The 16,575-nt window shown below is 46.0% G+C and overlaps 1 protein-coding gene across 6 annotated transcripts in view; it reads left to right on the top strand.

The window, feature by feature from the left end:
- PDZD2 (PDZ domain containing 2) overlaps nucleotides 1–16,575 on the top strand; it is a 404,920-nt gene that overhangs the window by 138,110 nt on the left and 250,235 nt on the right. For all 6 annotated transcript variants that reach the window (XM_027520465.1, XM_027520462.1, XM_027520463.1 and 3 more), the window contains one exon: nucleotides 10,897–11,736. In XM_027520465.1, the coding sequence (XP_027376266.1) occupies nucleotides 11,261–11,736 (476 nt within the window). In that variant the 5' untranslated portion in view covers nucleotides 10,897–11,260. The remainder of the gene's footprint in view (nucleotides 1–10,896; nucleotides 11,737–16,575) is intronic.

Genomic DNA, 16,575 nt, shown 5'->3' with positions numbered 1-16,575 from the left:
GCAGGGCTGGTCATCATCTCTTCCCTGGCATGGCATAATCAACCCTTGTTGCATGAAAACAAAGACTGGCTCAGATTCTTGTTCTGTCTTATACACAGCCATTCAGTTAGTCTAGAGTCTAAATCCCAAAAAAGATGTCCTTTTCATTATAGGGAACTGGAATGCAAAAGTAGGAAGTCAAGAAACACCTGGAGTAACAGGCAGATTGGGCCTTGGAGTACAGAATGAAGCAGGGCAAAGGCTAATAGAGTTTTGCCAAGAGAACACACTGGTCATAGCAAACACCCTCTTCCAACAACACAAGAGAAGGCCCTACACATGGACATCACCAGATGGCCAACACTGAAATCAGATTGTTTATATTCTTTGCAGCCAAAGATGGAGAAGCTCTATACAGTCAGCAAAAACAAGACCAGGAGCTGACTGTGGCTCAGATCATAAACTCCTTATTGCCAAATGCAGACTTAAGTAGAAGAAATCAGGGAAAACCACTAGACTATTCAGGTATGACATAAATCAAATCCCTAACCATTATACAGTGGAAGTGAGAACTAGATTTAAGGGACTAGATCTGATAGACAGAGTGCCTGATGAACTATGGACAGAGGTTCATGACATTGTTCATGAGACAGGATCAAGACCATCCCCAAGAAAAATAAATGAAAAATGGCTGTCTGAGGAGGCCTTACAAATAGCTGTGAAAAGAATAGAAGCAAAAAGCAAAGGAGAAAAGGATAGATATACCCATTTGAATGCAGAGTTCCAAAGAATAGCAAGGAGAGATAAAGTCTTCCTCAGTGATCAGTGCAAAAGAAATAGAGGAAAACAATAGAATGGGAAAGACTAGAGATCTCTTCAAGAAAATTAGAGATACGAAGAGAACATTTCATGCAAAGATGGGCTCAATAAAGGACAGAAATGGTATGGACCTAACAGAAGCAGAAGATATTAAGAAGAGGTGGCAAGAATACACAGAAGAACTGTACAAAAAAGATCTTCATGACCCAGATAATCACAATGGTGTGGTCACTCACCTGGAGCCAGACATTCTGGAATGTGAAGTCAAGTGGGCCTTAGAAAGCATCACTACGCACAAAGCTAGTGGAGGTGATGGAATTCCAGTTGAGCTCTTTCAAATCCTGAAAGATGATGCTGTGAAAGTGCTGCACTCAATATGCCAGCACATTTGGAGAACTCTGCAGTGGCCACAGGACTGGAAAAGGTCAGTTTTCATTCCAATCCCAAAGAAAGGGAATGCCAAAGAATGCTCAAACTACCGCACAATTGCACTCATCTCGCACGCTAGTAAAGTAATGCTCAAAATTCTCCAAGTTAGGCTTCAGCAATATGTGAACAATGAACTTCCAGATGTTCAGGCTGGTTTTAGAACTGGCAGAGGAACCAGAGATCAAATTGCCAATATCCGGTGGATCATCGAAAAAGCAAGAGAGTTCCAGAAAATTATCTATTTCTGCTTTATTGGCTATGCCAAAGCCTTTGACTGTGTTGATCACAATAAACGGTGGAAAATTCTGAAAGAGATGGGAATACCAGACCACCTGACCTGCCTCTTGAGACTCTGTATGTAGGTCAGGAAGCAACGGTTAGAACTAGACATGGAACAGCAGACTGGCTCCAAATAGGAATAGGAGTACATCAAGGCTGTATATTGCCACCTTGCTTATTTAACTTATATGCAGAGTAAATCATGAGAAATGCTGGGCTGGATGAAGCACAAGCAGGAATCAAGATTGCCGGAAAAATTATCAATAACCTCAGATATGCAGATGATACCACGCTTATGGCAGAAAATGAAGAACTAAAGAGCCTCTTGATGAAAGTGAAAGAGGAAAGTGAAAAAGTTGGCTTAAAGCTCAACATTCAGAAAACGAAGATCATGGCATCTGGTCCTATCACTTCATGGCAAATAGATGGGAAACAGTGTCAGACTTTATTTTTTGGGGGCTCCAAAATCACTGCAGATGGTGACTGAAGCCATGAAATTAAAAGGTGCTTACTCCTTGGAAGGAAAGTTATGACCAACCTAGACAGCATATTCAAAAGCGGAGACATTAATTTGCCAACAAAGGTCCGTCTAGTCAAGGCTATGGTTTTTCCAGTAGTCATGTATGGATGTGAGAGTTGGAGTATAAAGAAAGCTGAGCACCGAAGAATTGATACTTTTGAACTATGGTGTTGGAGAAGACTCTTGAGAGTCCCTTGGACAGCAAGGAGATCCAACCAGTCCATCCTAAAGGAGATCAATCCTGAGTGTTCATTGGAAGGACTGATTTTGAAGCTGAAACTCCAATACTTTGGCTGCCTGATGCGAAGAACTGACTCATTTGAAAAGACTCTGATGCTGGGAAAGATTGAGGGCGGGAGGAGAAGCGGACAACAGAGGATGAGATGATTGGACGGTATCACCGACTCGATGGACATGAGTTTGAGAAACTCCGGAAGTTGGTGATGGACAGGAAGCCTGGCATGCTGCAGTCCATGGGGTTGTAAAGAGTCAGATACAACTGAGCAACTGTACTGAAGAGTCAGTCATGTAGATAGTTAAAAATTAGCCAGTATCTTGGTCTTCCAAAACATAAGCCGACCTAAAGGTGTCACGATCGTTTGTATTTATGTTTCTCAATCAGCTATAGGCTTGTGTGTGACACCTGGGGCTGCAGAGTTGTAATCATACATGCTTTTGGCTCTTTAACAGACAGAAACACGCCCTGTTTGTTGTTGTTGATGGTGGTGACAGGTGCCCCAAATCAAGGTAGGAACTTAATAACAGCTGCTGTTGACAAAGAAGCAGGGCTGATGTTTAAACACTCAGGGTTATATCTGGTCACTGAATCTTAGAGTTAAGAGTGAATTAAAACAATTCATTCATTAGGGATTTTGTTTACCTATAATGGAGTGTCTAATTAATATGGCTTAAACAAGGTAGCAGCCCATTTTTCTTTCAATCTAGGATTGGTATCAGCTGCTCAAGGAAGTCTTATAATTGGTCATAGGATGGTTGCTAAAGCTCCAGTCATCAAATGTGCATTTTAAGTGTGAAAAAGGGAAAAGAACTCTCATTAAAAAATAATCCTCTTTGATAGACCAACTCAACAACTTCGTGGGCCAAGACTATATAGTTATGGCTACGCCTCTCTGAAGGAACACTAAAAAATACAGTTTTTTGGTTGGGTACTTGTCTTACAAACACAGATAGATTTCTGTTAGAGGGAAAGAGAAGAGAAAGAATACTGTATAGGCAACTAGCCCCCCTCCTCTCCTTTGGCTCCTCAGACATACCCTTCTTTCTGTATATGGAATAGACTCTCTATTATCAACAGAGAAGGCTCTGAAGCCTCATATAGTTGGCAAGATTAGAAACCTGGATTTCTGGGGGCCGGGGGCGGGAGGGGTGGGTTTAGGGTCCTCTGCATCAGTTCTGGATACAACTCCTTGCAACTGAGCGGTGACACATCTAACCTATAGTGCTGGGGAGATATAAAATAGTTACAATAAAAAAATTTGCTTTATAAAAGGAGATATGGAAAACAGAGCAGTCACTGTTCTTAGCAGTGACAATGCCTTATTCCAGTGGCAAGAATTCCTGTTCCTTGCCCTCCATGACCCTTGCCTCTCTCTAGGAGTTATTCATCATTCATTGTCTTCCAAGACCACTTCTGGGGTGGGCACGGGGAGGACACCTTCTCCGGGGCTATACACATCATCAAGTCTACTTCTTAAGGATGAGAATGGCTGCAAATCAGATTGCGGTCTTTTGACAATAGAGTTCCCTCCAAACTTAGTAGGCTTTCCTGGCCAATTCCTGATGACTTGTTTCCTTTAGTTTCTACTTTATGAGTTCTGCCCATGTCCCTACACTTACTGTCTGCTGCATAATGTATGCTGCTGGTCGTTGCTGAAACAGTGACCTCCAGTGGGTGATCACACCCTTGGCAGCAGCCTTACAACTTCTGTCTGATGGGGTTCCACCCACCCCTTTCTAATCAAGCAAACTGTCTGCCCCCTGCCAGGGTCCAGGTGCGGGCCTCTCAGGCAGCAGATTGCAGGCTCAATGTTGAGCATGCCTTCTTAACAGAGTGGTATTTCTTCCCATCTCACTTGCCAGCTGAGTTGAAGAACTCAGGACTTTGCTAGGACTGAAAAAGCACCACCAATATTTTAAATTTTTCCTACCAACTTCTTTAACACCACAGCTTTAGTCAACAAATCTGTGACATTCCACTGCATAGCAGCTGCCAGATGGACCAAATACTTCATAGAAGAGCGAGGGGCACCTTTTCAGCCCACAGTATCTAAGTCCTAGGCGTCTGCCTCCCTCCCTCCCTTGCTTATCTAGTTCCACATTTTAGGTTCTGTTACTTTAATTTTACTTATTTATCTATCTCTCTATCTTTTGGCCACACCACCCAGCATACAGGATCTTAGTTCCCTGACCAAGGATTGAACCTATGCCTCTTGCAGTGAAAGCCCAGAGTCTTAACCACTGGATCACCAGGGAAGTCCCAGCTTCTGTTACGTTTAGTTTCCCCACTTTTAGGTACCACGCTGTACATTCGTTTGGAGTTTAATTCAGCTAATTTGTTGGATTTTGAAAAATCCAAATAATAGTGATTAAACAAAGTGTTGTTGTTAAGTATCTAAGTCATATCCAACTCTTTGTGAGCCCATGGACTATAGCTTGCCAGGCTTCTCTGTCTGTGGGATGGGTAACCATCTCTTTCTCCAGGGGATCTTTCCAACCCAGGGATCGAACCCATGTCTCCTGCATTGGCAGGCAAATTCTTTACCACTTAGCCACCAGGGAAGCCCTGATTAAATGGCTGCTGCTGCTGCTGCTAAGTCACTTCAGTCGTGTCTGACTCTGTGCGACCCCATACACGGCAGCCCACCAGACTCCGCCGTCCCTGGGATTCTCCAGGCAAGAACACTGGAGTGGTTGCCATTTCCTTCTCCAATACATGAAAGTGGAAAGTGAAAGTGAAGTCGCTTAGTCGCGACCCACCAGGCTCCTCCGTCCATGGGATTTTCCAGGCAAAAGTACTGGAGTGGTTTGCCATTGCCAAACAGCATAGGGGGTTATTTTTCCTTCCACGTCTGCTCTTAAGGAATGCCACTGTGAACCCCACCCAGGATTTCCACTTTCATCTCATTGGCCAGAACACTGTTGTAGAGCTCTTTGTTATCTCCTCCAAGAGAGGCTGGGTAGATGGATACATCACCACACCCAGGAACATACAGGAAGAAAGAGAGAAGGGTCATCAGGTAGACAGCCACAGCTTCTGACTTCACCTGCTTGTTGATCTTAGGAGGTCCGATGGTGGCGGAGCAGAGTTGCCCAGGCAGGGTCCCTGGGTAAGTCCGGTGCAAGTGCAAAAGGGCGAGGTTGTCAGGACCAGGCAGGGAGGTGCTGATGTAGAGAGGAGCAAGGCCCTGGCCCACGAGGCGGGATTCTAGTCCTGGAACTGTTACTTATTGTGAGAGCTCAGGCATTTAATTAGCCTCTCTGTTTCTGTTCTTTTTTCTGAGCCTTTAAAAACTGCAAACTAACAATACCTCCCTGCAGTAATGTTGGGAAAATTAAATAACAGAATCAGTGGAAAGGGCTCATTTAGAACAATGTCTGATACATGGTGATGCTCAGAAAATGTTAGTCAGTAGCCCATGTTGGTAAAATGGATGCCCTTGTTTTGTAAGGTGGTTGTGGGAGAATGAACAAGACAGGGACGAAGCAGCCAGCACCAAGGACCCTTTCCTCCCTCTCCTTGTAGCCAACAGTCCTTTCTCTCCCGGCTCTGATCTCAGGGTCTTTGCACTTGGGGTTCCCTCAGCAAAAACAGCCTTCCCACAGATACTCTCTCCCCTCCACCTCTCACTTCATTCAGGTCTCTTCCCCAGGGTCCTTTCCTAATCCCCTCCCATACCCGTTCCTCCAGGGCCTCTGATACTGCTGTAAATCTCTTCCCAGTGCTAATCACCATGTGACCTTACCCTATTCCATGGTTACCAGCGCACCTTCCTCAGAACACAAGCTTCTTGAGGCTCAGTGGGAATGTCGTGTGTTTCGTCCTGGGCTCAGCACAGGATGGGCACTCACTGAACCTCTGTTGAATAAGTCAGTAGTCAATATTTAATCCACATTGGTTTCCTTTTAAAATGTGAGCATTTTCTAAAAGTCAAAAGAGGAACCCAGTCTGGTAGGAAGAAAGACTAGATGGAGGTGGAGGAATTTAAACTTAGCAGAGGTCAGAACAGGAGAACATTTAGAAGCCAGGACAGTTGGAAGAGAGTGTTGGTACAGGACAGCCCAGTGTCAATCAGATTTTGAGGCAAGATCTGGATAAGCCAGGAGACCTCTTCACATCCCCCCCTTAGGCTCAGGATTTAGCCTTGGGTTTCATGTGACTCTGAGCCTGTGACTTTGGGCAAATGATGGCTTTCACTCAGTTCAGGATTTTTTTTTCATTGTTAGCCCCCTCCTCTCGCCCCGGAGAAAATTTTAATTTAATTTCAATTCTAACACACATAATTAAATGCTACGAAATAAGTGTCAGGTGGGATTGAGGATCACAGCAGAAAGAGGCATTAATCATTATAATCTCTAAATTTTGTGGATGACGTCACCCTGCTGAGAATACATGGCTCAGCTCAAAGGAGATCCAAGAACGGTGGTCGATTCTAACACCATATCAATAAGTTAACTCAGGGACAGAAGCATTTATTTGGAACGTTAAGGCTGTCAGCTTCAAGTTACTCAAAATTAATTTAAATTATCACAGCTATTTGCTTGAGATGGGAAACTAATTGGAGGATTTAGCATGGTAGATAAAAGTGAACTGCACCGTTGCGGTGGCTCTCCAAGTCCACAAATCCTACTCCCTCTTAAAATGGGTCGATCTTCAAGATGAGCTTTTAGACCTTAACACATACCAGTCATGGAGGGATATTGGTATTTGTAATGATTGGCAGACTTCTGTGTCTTCTCTGTGTCAGCATTCTGTTCACTGAGATATTTGGTACTGGATTGTTTTGTGGGATATTGTGAACATACCACATTTCTCCCAGTAGCGTTATAAGAGCATGTGTCTTTGCATATGCCGAGTCATCTCAGATCGTTGCGGTGGATGGGAAGGCCTCTATGCCCACAAAAAGAGTAGAAAAACCCACAAAAGGAGTTGATCAAATAGGGAGCTAGAAATATTACTGGTTAAATTCCAAGCTTTAGGTACAGAATTGAAAGGTTATATAGTTCGTGAATAACTTGAATAAGATTAACTAAGTCTCTTGACAGTGTCTGTACATTTGAAATCATTTTTCCTTTTCTGAAAACTCCACTGTCCAGAGGGTGGACTCCCAGCAGCCATGTTGATACCTTGTGACCACACCTCCTTGGCCATAACTGATGGATGGACTCCTGATGGACAAATGATCCAATCCAAGCCAATCAACTGTATTCACTGCCAATGTACTAATTAACAACTTTTGAGTTACAAAGAACAGGGGAAAAAAGGTTTTTTTCTCTAAGTTGTTAAAATGTTCAAATATAATGTGTTACAAAGATCAATGTTGTTGTTCAGTTGCTAAGTTGTGCCCAACTTTTGGTGACCCCATGGACTGCAGCACTTCGGGTTTCCTTCTCCTTCACTGTCTCCAGGAGTTTGCTCAAACTCACATCCATCGAGTCGGTGATGCCATCCAGCCATCTCATCCTCTGTCATCCCCTTCTCCTCCTGCCCCCAATCCCTCCCAGCATCAGGGTCTTTTCCAATCAGTCAACTCTTCACATGAGGTGGCCAAAGTATTGGAGTTTCAGCTTCAACATCAGTCCTTCCAATGAATACCTAGGACTGATCTTTAGAATGGACTGGTTGGATCTCCTTGCAGTCCAAGGGACTCTCAAGAGTGTTCTCCAACACCACAGTTCGAAAGCATCAATTCTTCAGCACTCAGCCTTTTTTACGGTCCAACTCTCATGTCCATACATGACTACTGGGAAAAACCATAGCTTTGACTATACAGACCTTTGTCAGCAAAGTGATGTCTCTGCTTTCTAATATGCTGTATAGATTTTGCTTTTCTCCCAAGGAGCAAGCATCTTTTAATTTCATGGCAAGTTTTCATTTATTTATACATCTCCCACTAGACTATGAATGCCTGTAGGACAGGGAATTTACCTTTTGACAATATATTCAAGTGCCAAGTTCAAGGTCTGTTTCTCAGTATACGTTCATATGTTAGATACATGTTGAAAAAAGTGGAAAAGAAGTGAAAGTGTTAGTTGCTCAGTCACATCCAATGCTTTGTGACCACAAAGACTGTAGCCTGCCAGGCTCGTCTGTCAACGGGATTTCCCAGGCAAGAATACTGGAGAGGGTAGCCATTCTCTTCTCAAGGCAATCTCCCTGAGAAGATAGATTCTTTACCATCTGAGCCACAGGGAAGCCATAAATGCATGCTGCATAAATACAGCCTGACATCGAGGGGGAAAATTCTCTATTGCTCTTAAGTTTGGGTCTCTTCACTTATTTTCCAAATGAACATCTAACCCAATATGTTTAACTCTTGTTTTCACATGTATGGAACCATCTAAACTGTGACTAACACCTTGAATCTTTAAAATTTTAATTTTAAAGAATCTTTTTAAAAATAGTTTAAATTATTGAGAGTCTACAAGGTGACAGACACTATGCTGGGGTGGGGAGTGTATTGATGAACCAGACATTGTCACTGTAGTTGAGACCCTCTCTGTGGAGCACGAGAAGCCTTAGGGACCATTTAACTCAACTTTCTCATTTTACAGATGAGTAAACAGAGACTCCTAAGAGTTGTTCAGCCTGATGGAAAATGTTTTGATTTATTCATAAGACTTTAATATGTCTGTGTGGAGTTACTGTTCATTGAGAGGTGTTACTTATTTGGGCCAAATAAATTTATTTTTGTCCATGTATGGATTATCTTTTCTTTGATCTTGCCTTTCTTTTTAATAGGTGCATGATTATGTAGACAATATTTACTAAGCTTTTGATTTATAAGGAACCAGTTAATAGCTGGCACTCCAGTTCTCTGGAAACTCACAGCCTACTCTACTAGAAATTTCTTTATGGTTCCTGAGGAATAAGGTCATTTATTCTTGACATGGCTTCTGACACCTCTCCCATTTGTTATTATTCCTTGTTAAATCACTTCCTGAGAAGGCTTGAGAATGTTTCCATCTTAGATGGCATGGTTTATATTGACTTTCTCTGGCTGAAAGTGAAGTTCTAAGAAGAGACTGAAAGGGGTAATTTTTCTGCGTTTACAGAGGATGGAGGTGAAAATCTCTTTGGAGGAGAAGGAGAATTGGCCAGGGAGTTCAATTAACCTTGCACTGGGAGGGATGGATTGTACGCTGGGCACTCTGCATGTTTGGGCAGGGGAGGGGAGGGGAGAGGGGATGTCACTGCCACCCTCGCACAGGAGGCTGCAGTAGCCACATGCACTGAGTGAGCCACATACCCAGGACAAATGAAGGCGTGGTCAGGGCTGCTCACCCAGAAACCTGGAGAAGCATCTCTCTGCAGGAGACAGCTTTGGGGTTGGCCTCACATAGGTTGGTTTCAACAGTTTGCCAAAGAAAAAGAAGAGAGGAGACTAAAAGCTGGAGGCTGTAAAGAGACACGATTCTGTTTGAATGTACATGACGAAGCCAGGACCCCAGCTAAGCTTAGGACTCGAAGTGGTTTGGGGGAAAGCCACGTCTCCCTGTGGTGTTGACCGGCTTTTCCTCTTGGTCGTACTGTCGAGCAGAGCTCTGGAACGGAGAGACCTCCTGTGCATGCACTTGGGCCCATCAAGGCAAATGGACATAGATCTGAACTTCCTAGGAATGTGAGCTCTTCAATATGTCCAGCACCCCTCTGCAGTCTTCTGGGGAGTCTTGTCACACAGCCTCCGGGGTGGATGTGAGCTTGATGTGACTTGTGAGTCCCATGTGAGTTTGACTCTTGCCTGGAAAATCCCATGGACAGAGGAGCCTGGAAGGCTACATGCAGTCCATGGGGTCGCTGAGGGTCGGACACGACTGAGCAACTTCACTTTCACTTTTCACTTTCCTGCATTGGAGAAGGAAATGGCAACCCACTCCAGTGTTCTTGCCTGGAGAATCCCAGCGGTGGGGGAGCCTGGTGGGCTGCCGTCTATGGGGTCACACAGAGTCGGCCACGACTGAAGCGACTTAGCAGCAGCAGCAGCAGCAGTCCTGGCAAAAGTTATCTCATTTCCTTACTGATCAGGGAAATGTCCTGGGGAAGGTCAGCGTTTCAGAGTGTTCTTGTCTGGGGGAAGGGTGTGTGTGTGTGTGTGTGTGTGTGCATGCATGTGTGCATCCATGCATTTGCGTATCTGTGTGTGTCTGCGTGTGTGCATCTGTGCATACATCTGTCTGTGTGCATCTGTTTCTGTGTCCCTCTGTGTGCATTCGTGTATCTCTATGTGTCTGTGCATCTCTATACGACAGTGTGTGTATACACCTATGTGTACATCTGTGTGTACATCTGTCTGTGTGTATCTGTGTTTCTGTGTGTGTCTGTGCACCTCTGTATGAGTATGTCTCTGTGTGTGCATCTCTACATGAGTGAGTTTGTGCATGTGCACAACCATGCATCTGTGTATCCGTGTGCATCTGCGCATCTCTGTATGACAGTGTGTGCGTGTATTTCTGTATCAGTGTATGTGTGCATGTTCACACAGGGTGGAGGGAACACAGCAATGGGATGGGGAGGGGCACTGGGTCCCTGACTCAAAAAGCAAGCACCCTTCTTCCGTAATGCTCTCCTGCCACGTGTTCTATCTGAGAAGGCTCACTGTTGTAACCGGAGTTTTTGTTTTTTCCCCTCCCAGGTGTGAACGAATCCAGGGGAGGTCACCCTGTCACTGCTGGAGGAACACCTCATTTCCAGGTCCTCCGCACGAGCCCGACTGGGAAATTAACCAAGCAGGGACTGGTCGGACACTTCCTTCCTTTCCTCATTGACGCTCCAGGCCCAGCGATTGTTCCCCTGTTGCTCTGATTGTGAACCGTCCTCCTCTTGCCAAAGCAAACAGCCTGGACTGGAGGAGGAGTTCCTCAGGCCTGTCTGCCAGCCTGAACATGAACGCAGGCCGAGCAGACGACAGCCCGCGTTCCCCAGGGACGTGGGGCCCTGCGGGGCCTGGCCCTCAGGAGCAGGTCCTCTCATGATGCTGGCGCCTGGGAGTGAGCACCATGCCCATCACCCAGGACAATGCTGGGCTGCACCTGCCCCTCCTCTACCAGTGGCTGCAGAACAGCCTGCGGGAGGGTGGGGATGGCCCAGAGCAGCGCCTCTGCCAGGCGGCCATCCAGAAACTGCAGGAGTACATCAGGCTGAACTTTGCTGTGGACGAGAGCTCCATCCAGCCCGACCGCAGCCCCCCTGGGATGGAGATCTGCACCGTGTACCTCACCAAGGAGCTGGGGGACGCGGAGACTGTGGGCCTTAGTTTTGGGAATATCCCTGTGTTTGGGGACTATGGGGAAAAGCGCAGAGGGGGCAAGAAGAGGAAAACGCACCAGGGCCCTGTGCTGGATGTGGGCTGCATCTGGGTGACGGAGCTGAGGAAGAACAGCCCAGCCGGGAAGAGTGGGAAGGTGCGCCTGCGGGATGAGATCCTCTCCCTTAACGGGCAGCTGATGGTCGGAGTTGATGTCAGTGGCGCCAGGTGAGTGGGGGAGCACCAGCCGGCAGTGGGGGGTGGATGTGGGACCCTTGTGGCTCACTTATGCCTGATGCTGAGGGCTGCGAGTCCTCCCGTGGTGAGAAGCCAACAGCATTTATCCTATGGAGGGAAACTACACACTCTTGAGATTTTGCGGTATTTATAGGTTTGTTTTGCTTCATTCTCTCTTAGAAGATTCAGGCTCAGAGTTTGTCCTTTTTTCTCGAAACTTGGGGTAAGAAAGAAAAGAAATAGTACATGATAAGAGGATGAGAAGTATTACATTGAGGGAGACCCTCTTTTCTACTCAACCCAGCATCTTACCTCAAACCGGAAGGCCATAGGTTGGGTCCTGGGTATGTTTTCATCTGCCTGTCCCTATGACCTTTGCCACCAACTCACAATTCAGAAGCCTCTTGAGATGCTTAGAAATGTCTTTAGACCACCACCCTGCCATTTCCTCGTCCTGGGAAGACCCCTTGGATCTCATCTCAATGAACATATTTCTGTTTTCTACCCATGTGGCCACTTACCATGGCAGTAAGTTATGGTTGGACTGTTTTGTTGTTTCTTGAGTGAATTATGGTTCCCAAGACCACCTTCAGCTTCTATGATTCACTAGGAGAACTCACAGAACTCAGAAAAGCTATTATACTCATGGTTATAGTTTTATTACAATGAAAGGAATCAGATTAAAATCAAAGGCGCATAGCATCCAGGAGAGACCAGGAGCAAGCTTCCAGTTGTCCTCTCCTGGTAGAGTTATGCAGAAGTACTCAATTCTCCCAGCAGCAATGTGTGACCACATATATGGAGTACTGGGGAAGACTGAAGAGCTCACCCAAGTCTTAGTGTTTTTATTGGGGGTTAGTCAGTCACCTGGAGAAGGAAATGGCAACCCACTCCAGTGTTCTTGCCTAGAGAATCCCAGGGATGGGGGAATCTGGTGGGCCTCTGTCTATGGGTTTGCACAGAGTCAGACACGACTGAAGTGACTTAGCAGCAGCAGTTAGTCACCTAGACACCCCAAGCCTGTGTAGCTGACCTTTGTTACTAAGTATCTGGTCCTTCCAGGAGTCAAACTAATACCACATCATCCGAGGCCCCCACCAGAGATCACATTATTAGCATAAACTGTCTGGTGTGGCCAGAGGCCTCAGCTTTACAATAACACTCTGTTGCTGTTCAGTCGCTCAGTCATGTCTGACTCTGCGACCCCATGGACTGCAGCACGTCAGGCTTCCCTGTCCTCCACTGTCTCCCAGAGTTTGCTCAGACTTATGAAATAGGAAACAGGCCTGTGGGTGTTCTAAGATGCACCCAGAATTTTTTTTAGTCAGGTATGGTAAGACATGCAGACAGAGGAACAACTGTCTCAAAGGAAGGAGTTTATACCCCAGATGCCTAGAGGTGGGAGGCGCAGCACTGTGTGCAGAGCCACAGGGGAGGCACCAGCCTTGGTCAGGAGGCTGAGGGTGGGAGGGGATAACAGGGCCCAAAGCCTGTATTAGGGGTTTCCGGGGAGAGACTGAGTGAGATGCGGTAGGTACACTGAGGAACCTTAGGATAGGATAACTTTAGTAATTTCGGCAAGCTCTGAGCTATAGGGGTGCTCTCCAGTTGTCTAGTACCTGACCCCGGCTAATTTAGACAGGGGAATAGAGACTTGATATGTGGTGCTGGTGGTGGTGGTTTGGTTGCTAAGTTGCATCTGACTCTTGCGACCATGTGGACCATAGCCTGCCTGGCTCCTCTGTCCATGGGATTGCCATGGACAATGCCATGGGTTGCCATTTCTTCTCCAGGCTTGATGTGTGAGAGTTGGTTAAAAGAGACAGTTGGGATTTGAGCTCTGGACTGGTTGGATAATATTATTGATATCAGAGGCACACTCCTCAAGAGACTTGTTTGCTAGCTCTAGGAGTTAGCTGCCCCTGATGGATAGGAGGGGCAGTCTCTCCAGGATCAAGTCTCCAAATGCCAGAGCATCGAGAATACTGGAACTAAGGGAACAGCCAGTGTACTGGGCTCTGAATATTTTCCATGGCTAAAGGAGTAAATCCTCCAAACAAAACTTTTTCACTAGGCAACAGTCATGGCTCTGAAATTCCCTTCTCTAAGGGGCTGTTGTGTGCACGCCAGGTGATGAAGGGCTAGGTGAAAGAAAGTCTACCCAGGAGGTCCTCAGGTGTAGGCATGGAAGAAGGAGAAGGCCAAACCCTCTGCTTAATCTTCAAGACATTAAAGTGAATCAGGCAGTGAGACAAGGGCTCCTGGAGTCCTGGTCTCCCAGTGCCCAGAACAACCAGGACATTCACAAGACAGGAGAGAAAAAGACTGGGTCGATTTTTCAAGATTGACTTCTTAGTTGTCTGGCATAATTATAACAAAAACCATTTATTGAGCAGTTACGGCTCTAGGGACTCTCGCCACTGTCATTTACTACCTACTACAACTCTACATAAGGGCTTCTCTGGTGGCTCAGATGGTAAAGATCTGCCTGCAATGTGGGAGACCAGGGTTTGATCCCTGGGTTGGGAAGATCACTTGGAGAAGGAAATGGCAACCCACTCCAATATTCTTGCCTGGAGAATTCCATGGACAGAGGAGCCTGGCGGGCTACAGTCCATAGGCTTGCAAAGAGTCTCAAGTGGCTGAGCATGAACAGGAGCCCAACTCTGTAAAGGACAGCTTAAGATGAGAACCTTGACCACAGAGAGGGCATGTGGCTTACACAAGGCCGCCTGGGAAAGAGGCAGAACCAACTGTGAACTTGAGCCCAGCCGCCGCCACAGCCTGGTCTGTGATCTTGAGCCCTGTTCTGAACCACCTCAAATCTCGGGTCCTTGTCATGCCATCTGGTGCTCAATTTCATGGATGGTTTACAGCTTCACAAAGTACCTCCTCGACATAATCATAGACAAAAGGGCAGTAAGTGACGAGAACAAACTCTAAGGCTCCTACTTACCCAAATAGACAAGGAAAACAGAAGCCGCTCCCTGTTCTCCCCTACCATCTCTTATGTAAGGAACTCAATTTTCATATAAACCTCCTTTGGCAAACTTACATCTAGCCTGAACTTGAGGACTAGAAGCACTTTGAGATTAAGTGTCAAGGAGCTGAAAGTGTTTTGAACGTTCTCAACATATCCTTTTTCACTCTTTGTAACTAACTGTTTGCTTCAACACTAGATTTTCCCACATACCTATGTAGGTTTTGTCCTAAAAAAGTGGTGAGTGGGAATTTGGTTCTGCAGAAACCCCAATGTACCTCTCTCCCCCTCTGCAGACAGCCCCCTCAGTGACTGTATATTCACCATTACTTGTAAGCAACAGATTCCACGTGTCAACATGCTAACTTGCCTATCCCCCCACCAACATGACAAGTTGGAATATCACTTGGAATTATAATAAGAGGCACACTTTTGGGGCAAGCCATTCTGCCCCTTCTCTTGAGTGTGATGTTGAATTCAGAAATCTCTTAGATGATGTTATGGGTTGAATTATGTGTCATGCCCCTCCAGAGTCACCTGTTGAAGTCCTACCCTCCTCCCCACCCAGGACCTGAGACTGTGGCTTTGTTTGGAAGTAGGGTTGCTGCGGATGTATTTAGTGAAGATGAGGCCCTATGGGAATAGGGTCTGCCCCTGGTCCAGTATGACTAGCATCCTTATATAAAAGGCAGATCTGGGGACACAGACATGCACACAAGGAGAATGCCATGTGAAGGCTGGGGTCAGGCTGCCACAAGACAAGGAACGACCAGAAGTTAAGAAGTTCTGTAGGGTCTATGGGGTCACAAAGAATTGGACAGTACTTAGTGAACAACAAGAGAGGGACCTGGAACAGACATTTCTCCCATACTCGAGGGAGTGTAGCTCTGCCAACGCCTTGATCTTGGACTGTCAGTGCCAGAACGAAAAGACAAATTTCTGTTGCTTCGGCTACTTGGTTTGTGGTACTTTATTGTGACGCTCTAGCAAACTAACACACGTGATATTTTGACCCTGTCACCTGCGGCTGGTCAGTTATTCAAACAATTTCCTCCCTGACAAGGTCACTCTGGAAACTTTACAGCATTGTGGATGTTTTTGGAAGAGGACACTCTGAAAATTGTGTGTGGGTTAAGTGTGGGAGGAGCAGGTGCAAAATGTAGAAGATGAGCTCATGGTTGGCTTATTTTAAAAATTAGCTTAGGGGCAGTTTGGAAAGATCATCCCTGCAGGAAGAGCAGAGAATTCACAGCCATAGGTCTGACACCCGTCTGCAGCCCTAGAACCATTTTCAGAGCTTAACCTGAGAGCATCTCAAACTTATCCCCAAACCGCAGACCCCATTCTGCTCTCTCCCTGACTGACACTCCCAAGGTCTGCAGTTTGCTTCCAGGCTCCCCACGTAGCTCTGGGAACCCCTCATGCTTTTGAGTCGTGACAGCATCACGGTGGAGTGAACTTCTTGAGAACTTTCCGAGGTGGGGAGGGGTACCAGTAATGGGTGCTGTCACACGCCGCATCTTGCAGGCATGGCTGGTAAACACATGGAGGAAAGCTTTTGTTTGCAATTCTATCATACCTACTCCGGGGAAGATGAGGTTTTCTGGAATGTTCTATTTATATCTTTTTGGTGAAGGGAGAACTGGGAAGATTTTTTTACATTATTTCCTACAAGGAATACTTTGTAACCCCAGTCCCTCCCCTCCACCATCCCTCCCTCCCCTAGCTTTCTATAAGTAAAGCAGATCTGTTCCCTGAGGACAGATTGTTCCAAATTGGTAACAAGATGTGGAATTAATTAAAATACAACCCACACACCAAAACAAAAACAAGTAGCCTTTTCTGAAAAG

The sequence above is a fragment of the Bos indicus x Bos taurus genome, chromosome 20 (genome assembly GCF_003369695.1).
Source record: "Bos indicus x Bos taurus breed Angus x Brahman F1 hybrid chromosome 20, Bos_hybrid_MaternalHap_v2.0, whole genome shotgun sequence".
In the NCBI taxonomy this organism is placed as follows: Eukaryota; Metazoa; Chordata; class Mammalia; order Artiodactyla; family Bovidae; genus Bos; species Bos indicus x Bos taurus.
This window is presented reverse-complemented; position numbering and strand designations above follow the sequence as displayed.